At 44.1% G+C, this 12,500-nt stretch overlaps 1 protein-coding gene across 2 annotated transcripts in view; it reads right to left on the reverse strand.

The window, feature by feature from the left end:
- Nucleotides 1-12,500, reverse strand: part of fgd1 (FYVE, RhoGEF and PH domain containing 1) — a 43,130-nt gene that overhangs the window by 13,697 nt on the left and 16,933 nt on the right. For both annotated transcript variants that reach the window (XM_031293157.2, XM_031293158.2), the window contains exons 2-6: nucleotides 6,974-7,288; nucleotides 5,877-6,075; nucleotides 4,578-5,355; nucleotides 2,595-2,684; nucleotides 52-200 (exon numbers count right to left, since the gene is read on the reverse strand). In XM_031293157.2, the coding sequence (XP_031149017.1) occupies nucleotides 52-200; nucleotides 2,595-2,684; nucleotides 4,578-5,355; nucleotides 5,877-6,075; nucleotides 6,974-7,288 (1,531 nt within the window). The remainder of the gene's footprint in view (nucleotides 1-51; nucleotides 201-2,594; nucleotides 2,685-4,577; nucleotides 5,356-5,876; nucleotides 6,076-6,973; nucleotides 7,289-12,500) is intronic.

The following is a 12,500-nucleotide window of genomic DNA, read 5'->3' on the forward strand; positions in this document are numbered from 1 at the left end:
TAGCAAAGTTTCCAACTTTGAAAATTCCCAGAATTTTGCAACCCTACTCACCACTCCTCCATCCGTTTCTGCAGCGCCGGCAGCAGGAACTGCTGATGGAAACAGTAGATGGAGCAGATGTTGGAGAAGATTCCCTGAACGACATCACACGGGAAGGAGGAGCGAGAGCGGGCCTCCTCCAGGAGCCGGGCACAGAAAACCTGCAGGAGGAGACGACACGGGAGAACGGTGACCGGATCAGTGATGTGAACAGCGTTTACAGGATCAATAGCATCCTGGGGTTAACACAGATGACAGTTACCTCAAAATTCCAGACTAGAGCTGGGCAATATTTCAATATTATATCGACATCGTGATATGAGATTAGTTATCGTCTTAGATTAGTTTAGTCCAGGGGTGGCGAACCTGTGGCTCTTGAGCCGTATGCGGCTCTTTGCCTGCTCCTGTGAGGCTCTTACTGTGTGGCTGGGGGCTGTGTCATTGGTTGATTGTTGTCTTTAACTTTTCTGAAACATACAGTATTTCAGATAAGTAAAAAGAAAAACACATTTGAATGCATCTGCCAATACTGCCAATACATTTGCCAATTATTTTAAAATGGAAAATAATGCAGCAGAGTTTTGAGGACAGATTCTGCAACCTGAGGAAAAACAGCGGCCACAGATCACCTTCCTCGTTAACCCTTTCACTGCTGAATCCGATTGTTTGAAAGACCCTTTAGTGACAGATGAGTGAGAGAGTTGCTTCGAGAGGCCACAACCGAGTTCAAGCAAGACCTGAAAAGGACTGTGGATAACAAAGACTGTCAGGTTTCCCACTGAGTCAATCTAAGTGAGAAAAAACTATGAAAACTGCTATGTATTATGACTGTCATTAGATCTGGAAGACACTGTTGCTGTTGCAGTGTGGACGTGCATGTGTTGTGTGGCTTTTTGCTATGGTACGGGTTTTTTTGTGGCTCTTTATACCTAACTGGTTGGCCACCCCTAGTTTAGTCTTTTCCTGGTTTCAAAGGCTGCATTAGAATAGAATAGAATAGAATAGAATATACTTTATTGTCCCCTAGGGGAAATTTGTCATGGACTCAAGAGTGCGTAGTGCATAGTAGTAGCTGCCATTACAGACAAAAAATACACGTAAAATTACAGTAAAGTGGTGTCATTTTCTGAATTTACCAGACTGTTCTAGCTGTTCTATTATTTGCCTTTAACCACTTAGACATTATATCCACATTAAGATGGTTATTCATCTAAAATCTAAATGTGGAAGCACCAATTGTCAACCTTACAATATCGTTGCAATATCGACATCGAGGTGTTTGGTCAAACATATCATGATATTTGATTTTCTCCATATTGCCCAGCCTTATTCCAGACCATTCAACTAAATAGTAACAACACAGACAAACCAAATAAACATATGTATAAATGACAAAACCATAAGGCTGTGTTCACACTCAGCGTCTTTTTTGACAAGAAAAAGTTGACTAGGGCGCTTTTGTAGTAAAAAAAGAAGAAGCTGGCAGCGTTTTTATTCCAAAAAGCAGCCAAGAGCGTCTTTTGTTGCTATGATAACAGCTACTGCTACAGTCTCCTAAAGCGCTATGTGGAGCGGTGCTAACGTTAGATACAACAAAGTGGTGGAGCGAGCTAGAGAAAGAACCATAGACATTATATATAATGGACCACCAGATCCCGTGTCTCTGGACGGAGACCAGTGAAGTCTCTTTCCCGGTGATGGCTGAGCGTTACTGAGCAGCCTCCAACTGAGCTTGAAGACGTAGATGTGACGTGAGCAACCTGTCTGAAAGTTGGAAGTCTTCTGGTAGCTGTGCCAAGAGAAATCTCAATCATTCCCAATCTAGCAGAGACGGAGAGCGTAGGTATATGTAAGGAGATAACATAGACACAGGCTAATTATTGATCACTAAAATGATAGTTAACATTAGTAATTAAACTTAAACAGCTAATGGAAGTCCAAACTGCCTGAGAGCTTCTCCTGTACTATACGGTAATTCCTCTACTATGAGACAGTAAGTCTCGTGGTTATGACCCAATCGTTAGCCTATTTTTATAAAAACGTCTGCTACGGAGCCATAACGTGAGGTACAAGGTAATGGAGCCTTTTATACATTGTCGTGTTTCTTTAGAAATAAACAATGGACAAATAGAGTCTTTAAACTCTTCAGATGTAAAGTTATTCTCTGTCAAAGTGACGTCAAAATTAAATGGCAGTCAATGGGATGCTAACGGGAGGTGATGGCTTGGTAGCATCAAAATGGCGCCATAGGAGGTTCGAGCACGGAAGCGAAGCTTACCCCCTTGGGAATAACAGAGAGAGAGAGAGAGAGAGAGAGAGAGAGAGAGAGAGAGAGAGAGAGAGAGAGAGAGAGAGAGAGAGGTGCTAATGTTAGATCAAACTAAGTGAGTTCCCTGTACAGGGAGCAACCGGTCTAATCTAAATCCTTATGGAGAAAATGAACGGTGTTTTTACTCCCGGAACAACACTGTTGCGCTCTACAACCAAGACACCAGAGTAAACACACTGGTAGACAGGGGAGGTTTTGATTGGACGGTGATCAGCGGGGGACTCACCTGGTCCAGCAGGTGGAGCTTAGAGACGTAGGCGATCTCTGTGTGCAGCAGCTCGTTGGCGATGTTGAAGACCCTCTGCTGGACAGACAGCTGGACGCAGAGAGACAGACAGACAGACAGATGGAGAGACAGATAGAGACAGAGAGACAGAAAGACAGACAGATGGAGAGACAGACAGACAGACAGAGAGACGGAGAGAGAGACAGACAGATAGAAAGACAGAAAGACAGACAGACAGACAGACAGACAGACAGATGGAGAGACAGAGAGACAGACAGAGACAGACAGATGGAGAGACAGAGAGAGACAGAGATACAGACAGACAGACAGACAGACAGACAGACAGACAGAGACAGATGGAGAGACAGAGAGAGACAGCGAGACAGAAAGACAGACAGATGGAGAGACAGACAGAGACAGAGAGACAGAAAGACAGACAGACAGACAGACAGAGACAGACAGATGGAGAGACAGAGAGACAGAAAGACAGACAGAGAGAGAGAGACAGCATTAAACATCTGCAGGAGCTGAACACACAGGTCCCTTTCAGGACATTATGGGATGTTTCTGTGCTCTGTGGAGGAAGGTCTGGCTCTAATCGATTTAGTTTAGTCTCTAAAAGTTTGAAAATGGTGAAAAATGTGGATCAGTGTTTCCCAAAAAGCCAAAAATGACGTCCTCAAATGTCTTGTTATGTCCACAACTCAAAGATATTCAGTTTCCTGTCCCAGAGGAGAGAAGAAACTAGAACAATATTCACATTTAACAAGCTGACATCAGAGACCTTTTACTTTGTTTTCATGAAAAAATGACTCAAATTTATTATCAAAATAGTTGGTTATGATTATTTTAAAGTTGACAACTAACTGATTAAAGGACAAATCTGACGCAAAATAAACCTAGGGGTTAATAACATATGTGTACCGAGTCGACCGTTCTCTGGGACATGTTGTCATGCTAATCGAATGTGAGCAGTTTTAATCAAGCTAGCATGGACCGCTGATTAGCTGCTAACGCTAGCTTTCGGGGCTTAAATCGTAAATAGAGGGTAAATCACTATTTCTACACCACTAACAAGGCTCAAAACAGCACCACACTTCCACTGTAGCATAATGAGGGTCCCTACATGTAAACCGAGGCATTGAGAACTTCGTAAGACAGACAGTTTATTAAAAAGATAGTTTATAAAGACAGTAGCGTTGTCACTACCCGATGTGAGTCAAGTGCAGATGTGAGTTGCACATTTTCAACCTTTTAAATAGTGATTTACCCTCTGCCCTGAAAGCTAGCGTTAGAAGCTAATCACCGGTTTGCACTAGCTTGTTTCAAGCTAGAGACACATTCGATTAGCATGAAAACAGATCCCAGAGCAGTGGTTCTCAACCTTTTTTCAATAATGTACCCCTTTTGAATTGTGTTTTTAAGCCAAGTACCCCCTGACCAGAGATAGATTTACCAAACAACAGCCATGTGACTGAAAAACATTTAAATGCTGATGAAAAAAAGGCAACAAAAACAAAAAAATGTTAAAACTTGGAAAAAGTCGGCAGAAAGAAGGTAGTAAGGCAAGAATAGATGGAAAATAGTATCAAAAATCTTGGGTTTTTTTGGGAAACACTGATCCACATTTTTCACCATTTTCGACCTTTTAAATAGTGATTTACCCTCTGCTCTGAAAGCTAGCGTTAGAAGCTAATCACTGGTTTGCGCCAGCTTGTTGTTGCAGATGGAAAGTAGTTATTTTTACTAATTCTGGCATATTTACATGGTGTTTTTATACAACAATGTTCATAAATATGCATGGTCCCTATCAAAGAAACCAATAAAATAAAATAAGCTAGAGACGCATTCGATTAGCATGAAAACATGTCCCAGAAAACGGTCGGTTATTAACCCCTATAGGTTCATTTTGGGCTGGATTTGTCCTTTAATCTGTGCAGCTCTGTTCTGTCTGATGAAGATCTGTCTCACTTCCTGTCTCACCTCAGCAGAGTCCTGTCTGTCTGTCTTGGGCGGAGGCAGCACGAGCGTCAGCTCTGCCTCCTCCTCCTCTTCCAGGTCGCTGTCTCCCTCCTCGGAGAACTCCCTCCTACGGCGTGCCCCTGCCCGCGCCTCGCTGTCCCCTTCCTCCGCGTCGACGCCTTCCCCGGCGTACGAGGACGAGCTGGAAAGGCGGGGCAGGAGGGCGGGGCTGCAGGGGTAGGCCACGCCCCCTTCGTCCACGCCGGCGAAGCACAGCTCCTCGCTGTGCGACGGCGAGCTGATGCTGTCGATGCCGCTGTCCCGGTTGGCCAGCTTCCCCTCAGTCTGCGAGGAGGGGAGGGACAGACGCTCGGAGGGCAGCTCCGATTGGTCGAGAGCCGGCTGCGGCTGTCGCGGCTCTTGCGGCGGCAGTGGCTGTTGCTCCCTCATCTCCACGGCAACCACGTCGTCCTCTAGGTGTTTCTCCGAGGCGCTGTAACCCGACTCCATGGACAGACGCTTCTGACGGAGGTCGTCTCGACAGGCCGCAGCCAGCTCTTCATCCTCATCGTCGTCGTCGTCGTCAGGGTTACCTTGCAGGTCGGCGTCTCCCTCCTCCCCCTCGACAGCCGGGGTGATGTGATCAGGGGGCGGCTGGTCGTCGGGCGGGGGAGGGGCCGGCGACGGGGATGGCGGGGGTGAGGAAGGACGAGAGGAGGAGGAGGAGGAGGAGGGGGGGTCGGGGAGGCGGGGACACAGAGCGCCGCCGGTGATGTCAGGAACCACGATGATCTGCTCGCTGCAGACACACACACACACACACATACACACACACACACACACACACACACACACACACACAGACACAGACACACACACATACACACACACACACACACACACACACAGACAGAGACACATAGACATAGATAAATAAAATCGATATATAATTTAAATAAATCCAAAAACAGGAGAACATGTAAACACATAAACTAATATTCAGTCAGAGGATTCAGGGGAAAAACCCTCTGCAGTTTTCAAAAGTTTTTTGTTAAATAACAGACTTGAGTAAAGAATTCAATTCGATAACAAAAGGTAAAAAAAATTAGGAAGTGAGTTAGAAAAAAATATCTTAAAGGCTAAAAGGATAGACAAAGTTAGTGAGCTTAAAAAAGTAAGAATCCGTCCAAAATCTTTTGGATATTTCACAAAAAAAAAGGTGAGTATCCGTTTCTATCTTCTGTATCACACACATTATAAAATCTCTATATAAAGACTTGAATGATGACATCGCTCTTCCTCTGACCAATCAGAACTCACCGCTCAAACTTCTCGATGAGCGACAGGACGCAGGTGGGGGAGGCAGTGCCATCGGCGCGGGTTGGTGGGGTCCGGCCCCCACGGGGGTCCGCCGGGAGGGACCTGCAGGGCGGGGGAGGAGGGAGGGGCTTGTCTGGCGCCCGGGGGCGTGGCCTCGACACCCCCGCCTGCTGCTGGAGGTGGGGGGGCTTCGGGGGGACTGTGGAGGCGGGATCAGAGGGCAGTTAGTTCCTTAAACTCATTCAGGTTTTAAATTAAAGGAGACCCATTCTGCTTTTCTGTATTTTCTGTCATATGTTAGAAAGTTGGATTTTTATGTTTAACTGTACACAGTGTATTAAAATACTAGATGTACAGAGTGTACTACAAACCAAATGTACAGAGTGTACTTCATACTAAGTGTACGTGTGCACTACATACTAGGTGTGCAGAGTGTACTCCACACTAAGTGTACAGAGTGTACTACACACTAAGTGTACAGTGTGTACTACATACTAAATTAACAGTGTACTACATACTAAGTGTACAGTGTGCACTATATACTAAATGTACAGAGTGTACTACATACTAGGTGTACAGAGTGTACTACATACTAAATGTACAGTGTAGTACATACTACACTATATGTAGTGCACTCTGTACAGTTAGTATGTAGTACACACTGTACTACATACTAACTGTACAGAGTGCACTACATACTAAATGTACAGTGTAGTACATACTAAGTGTACAGTGTGCACTACATACTAAATGTACAGAGTGTACTACATACTAGGTGTACAGAGTGTACTACATACTAGGTGTACAGAGTGTACCACATAGTAAGTGTACAGAGTGTACTACATACTAAATGTACAGTGTAGTACATACTAAGTGTACAGTGTGTACTACATACTAACTGTACAGAGTGCACTACATACTAAATGTACAGTGTAGTACATACTAAGTGTACAGTGTGTACTACATACTAGGTGTACAGGGTGACTACAGGTGCAGCAGTTTGAGTTTGAGAAAAATAAAGTGTTTTTGAACATTAAAGAATGTAAACATGTTCTAGTGCTAACACTAAATACACCTGAAAACTGTATATGTGTTACCCTGAGGTTTTGGTCCGGGCAGAGGCGGTCTGCTCTTGCTTGGTGGTGTAATTGTGGTAGCCGGCAGCGCTGGTAGCGCTGGTGGCCCCGTGTCGTTGACCAGCAGTAGCCCGTTAGCGGAGCCGCGGCGCTCTGTTAGCTCCCCCCCTCCCTCCAGGGAGGCGGGGCCTGATAACGAGGAGCTGGGCCCTGGGTCGGAGCTCAGCTGTTGGGGAGCGTCGGCGTCCAGCGCCCCCTGGTGGCCGCATGGAGAGCAGGACGGCTCCAGAGAGAGACTCTTAGTCAGCAAACTGGGACTGGAGGAGGAGGAGGGGCCTGGGGGGAGGGGGGGGGGGGAAGAGATCACATGACAGAAAAACATTCAATGCATAATCAGCCAAAGTCTGCATATTTATGCGGGGGGCGCATTTTTTCAAATACACCGCACTTTCGCCGCATAAATTGCCGATTTCCGCACAAAATAATTCATAATTCATAATCCCCGCATTTTCGTTGCAAAAAAGTCACACATATATCTTAACAGAAAGTTGAAAAATGTTGCGTTTACTTCACACAAGAGCAGCTGTTTTCCCCTGTTGCCATGGGAACGTTATGAAGTGACGTAATTACGCGACGTAATTACGCGACGTGAACGTCATCGTAAAGCTGCAAACCCCGCGATGAAGCCATGATGAAACCACAGTTTTTGCAAGTTCCCGCAATTTCATCGCATAAAATTGCATAAATATCCCGCATATTCCATCACATTTTTTAAGAAAACGTGCCGCATAATCAAGGATTTTTGCCCACAACAATCACAAAAACACTCTGCATTTTTCTGGAAGGACTGTGTTATACATTCAGTAAAGTTGTCCATGGATGTGTAATAAGAACTGGATACAGCATTCGAGGCGGAGCCCCGTTCATCCCTATGAGAGTTGCTCAGTGAAGCCATAAATGTTTATCTACCGCGTCAACGTGACATCGTGACTTCACATAAACATACAGTGAGCCAAGTGGCGTGTTATCTGTACGCATTTTGAGCTATCCGCGTGTATGTCTACACTGTATACAGCGGATTGCAGTCTCCAACGTCGCAGCGTAAACATACACGCCACTTTCTAAAGCTACGTGACATCGCGAGGCTACGGTTGAGTTTAGGAAACGTGCCACGTGGGACCCGATCCCCGGTCTCCTGGGTGAACGTCCTGTGTTTGACCCATCCTCCCCCCCGACCAACCTCCCTATGCGGATTTTCTCCCTTTCATACTACTCGCTACGGCGTCAATTCACACACAATCGCAAGGTAATGTAAGTCAATGGAGGCCAAACGGCGTTGATAAACATGCTAAAAAGCGAGTATGCGTCTTGATAACACGCCAATAATGGCATACAAATTAACGTGTCATACATACGCCATTTCATGAGCTCAGTCTATTCGCGTATAAAATGACCCTGATGATCGGCGCCGCCGGTCAAGCCAGCTAGTTCCTGTTTAACGCTCCGCTAACTTGAATGGGGGATTAAGTGATTTAATCGTGCGGCTCTTCTAGACTTTCCAAATGTTATTGGACAGAATGGACTCAATTCTGACGGTGAAACGAGTCATTTTTCCGGGGGTTGTGATGCTCAAAAAAATTTATCCACTTATTTACATAGGTCTGTGGTTTTGTAAGTCTGTGGGAAAAAGTATTTTTGGTGCCTGAGGGCATCACATGACGGCCATGGATGTCGCGATTCCAACGTTTGGCCACAAATTGGCTTCAAAGCCGGGCGCACTTCCTGTGAGCTGGGTGTCAGACAGACAGACGGGTGCAGTTCCTGGATGGCGGGATGAAATCAGCTGATTGTAAAACCAGCCCACACACACACACACACACACACACACACACACACACACACACACACACACACACACACACACACACACACACACAAATAGCTTCCATATGAGGTATCTGGCTGTTGCAGCCTAGACAGAAATAAACTCCACATGGAGGACACAGACACACACACACACACACACACATACACACACACACACACACACACACACACACACACACACACACACGTTTGTGGTCTGATATGGCTGAGGCTCAGTAGCTGAATCATGACAGCTGTGTAGATGTAGCCTTAAACACGGCTCTCTCTCTGTTGCTTTTTTGGGGACATTCTAAAACGCTTAAAGCGTAACTCTCTCCAAAATGCAACCTAGGGTCTTTTTGTGAATGTACCGGAGTCAAACTTTCGTTTAAAAGCATAATTAGGACGGAATCGCCACTTTTAAGATTTACCGTATTCTCATTTTTAGGTCAAATGGCCTTTTGAATGGGAGTGCTAGCGGCACTTTGATACTAGCCTCAAAATATCTATTTTTAAACCACTAAGAAGTCGACACAACATGAGACTTTGCTCCAAGTATCACCAGGAGCTCTACACCTTAACGGAAGACTTGACAACATTGGTTGTGTTCAGAGTTTACTAAAAAAAGTTTTGAGCAACTCACGTTAGCTGTTGTTGTTTACACTAGCCACCATTTTCCCAGTCCAAAATAGGCGATCTCTGAATGTGAATGAACGGACTCCATAGGAGGAAATGTCATTCTTATATGAGGCTCCTTTTTCAACTACGAGGTCAATATTGTGTTTCACTAACGACAAAACAACGAATTATCCGTGCATGTATATGGAACTAAGCTTTAGGAGCTTTCCATCTTTACTCTCCTCCCTGTTACGTTGCATTCAGAGATCGACTATTTCTGACTGGTGAGATGGACGGCGACCGGAAAACCAACAGCTAACGTGAGTTGTTCAAAACCTTTCTTTTTAGTAAACTCTGAACATAACCAATGTTGTCAAGTCTTCCGTTAAGGTGTAGAGCCCCTGGTGATACTTGGAGCAAAGTCTCATGTTGTGTCGACTTCTTAGTGGTTTAAAAATAGATATTTTGAGGCTAGCATCAAAGTGTCCCTAGCACTCCCATTCAAAAGGCCATTTGACTGAAAAACGAGAATACGGTAAATCTTAAAAGTGGCGATTCCATCTTAAATATGCTTTTAAACGAAAGTTTGACTCAGGTACATTCACAAAAAGACCCTAGTTTACATTTTGGCGAGAGTTACACTTTAACGTGAAAAAGCTTAACGTGGTTTAATGTACCTAAACAATGATCAATGATTACCAAATTTCTCTCTCATATTGCTCCTCATAACCACGGAAAACTTTCAAAAAATCGAACCCAAAGTCCAATTATTATGGACGTTATCTGACATTAAGCATTTCTGCTGCATTAGAGCCTATAAGGAAAAAGCTTAACGTGGTTTAATGTACCTTAACAACGATCAATCATCTCTCTCATACTGCTTTGATATCAAGCAACATGAGAGAGAAATGTGGTGATGATTGGTCGTTGTTTAGGTACATTAAACCACGTTAAGCTTTTTCACGTTAGGACTTATAAAGCCCATGAAAACCATGGGGAGTCAACCCACAGCCGCTCCGCTGCCCTGCTGAAAATGTGAAGCAGAAACACGTAATGTCAGATAACGTCCATAATAATTGGGCTTTGGGTTAGATTTTTGGACAGTTTTCAGTAGTTATGAGGAGCAATATGAGAGAGAAATTTGGTAATCACTGATCATTGTTTAGGTACATGAAACCATAAGCTTTTTCCTCGCCATAGGCGCCAATGAAGAAGAAAGCGTTAACGTGAGATAGCTTCTATAATCGTTGGATTTCAGTTTAGTTTTTTTGACAGACTTAAGTGTTCATGACAAGATATGGCCATGAGAGATTTGGTGATCATTGATTGTTGTTTAGGTACATTAAACCACATCAGGCATTTTCACGTTAAGCCTTTTCACGTTAAGCCTTTTCACGTTAAGCTTTTTCACGTTAAGCTTTTTCACGTTAAGCCTTTTCACGTTAAGCTTTTTCACGTTAAGCCTTTTCACGTTAAGCCTTTTCACGTTAAGCCTTTTCACGTTAAGCTTTTTCACGTTAAGCTTTTTCACGTTAAGCCTTTTCACGTTAAGCTTTTTCACGTTAAGCCTTTTCACGTTAAGCTTTTTCACGGCAACCTGTAGGCGGGTCTTCCAGCTCCGCCTATCCATTTGCGCTTGCCATAGTGAGACCGATTCGCACGCAAATTCGCTTGTTGTGCTAACCTTAGTGTATGTTGCTAACGGCGTACAGCGAAAGGTTTCCGAGCTGAGGTTATTCTGTTTTCTGCTGAGTCACTCTTTTCTTTCTCCCCCCAGACTCATTGATTATTCATGTCGGATGATCAATACAGCAACAGCTGCTGTGGATAAAGTCATAAGCGCCCAATAATCAAAACTGGGCTTTTAAAAAAAGTTTTTTGTTGTGGTTAGGGACATTTCTGTTGGGGTTGTTTATATTTTATTATAATTCTGTATGTTTCCTGTTTTGTATATTGTTTCTGTGGACTGTGTATATTTCTGTTTCCTGTTTTATTGTGATAGTCCGGTTTTCTGTCTTGTCTTGTCTAGTTTTACTTCCTGTGTTTTCCCGCCTTTTTGTGTTTCACCTGTTGTATCCAAGGAGGTAAGCCTCTCCTCGGACCGCGAACCTCCTATGGCGCCATTTTGATGCTACCAAGCCATCACCTCCCGTTAGCATCCCATTGACTGCCATTCATTTTGACGTCACTTTGACAGAGAATAACTTTACATCTGAAGAGTTTAAAGACTCTATTTGTCCGTTGTTTATTTCTAAAGAAACACGACAATGTATAAAAGGCTCCATTACCTTGTACCTCACGTTATGGCTCCGTAGCAGACGTTTTTATAAAAATAGGCTAACGATTGGGTCATAACCACGAGACTTACTGTCTCATAGTAGAGGAATTACCGTATAGTACAGGAGAAGCTCTCAGGCAGTTTGGACTTCCATTAGCTGTTTAAGTTTAATTACTAATGTTAACTATCATTTTAGTGATCAATAATTAGCCTGTGTCTATGTTATCTCCTTACATATACCTACGCTCTCCGTCTCTGCTAGATTGGGAATGATTGAGATTTCTCTTGGCACAGCTACCAGAAGACTTCCAACTTTCAGACAGGTTGCTCACGTCACATCTACGTCTTCAAGCTCAGTTGGAGGCTGCTCAGTAACGCTCAGCCATCACCGGAAAAGATCTTCTAATATCCTTCACTGGTCTCCATCCAGAGACACGAGATCTGTTGGTCCATTCTATATATGTCTATGGTTGTATCACCTGTTCATTGTTTGCTCATTACCTCATTTATTTAATCTCTTTGTTCCCCTTGTCTCTCGTCAGATCATTTTGTGTGCTTGCCCCGTCAGTTTGTGTTTGTGTTTACGTTGATTCCTTTCGTGTCTCCCAGTGTCAGCTCTCGTCGGTTTCTGTGCTTCCTCTTTTTGTACTCCCTTGGTTTTTTGGATGCCTTTTGTCTTCTTTTTGTAATTGGTTTCTTGCCTGCTGCTTCTCTCAGGACTCCCTTGGTTCATTTTTGTGTTTTCATCAATAAATCTTCAACCTTCTTCTGCCTGCCTGCCTCTCC

This window comes from Sander lucioperca, chromosome 12, assembly GCF_008315115.2.
Source record: "Sander lucioperca isolate FBNREF2018 chromosome 12, SLUC_FBN_1.2, whole genome shotgun sequence".
Classification (NCBI taxonomy): Eukaryota; Metazoa; Chordata; class Actinopteri; order Perciformes; family Percidae; genus Sander; species Sander lucioperca.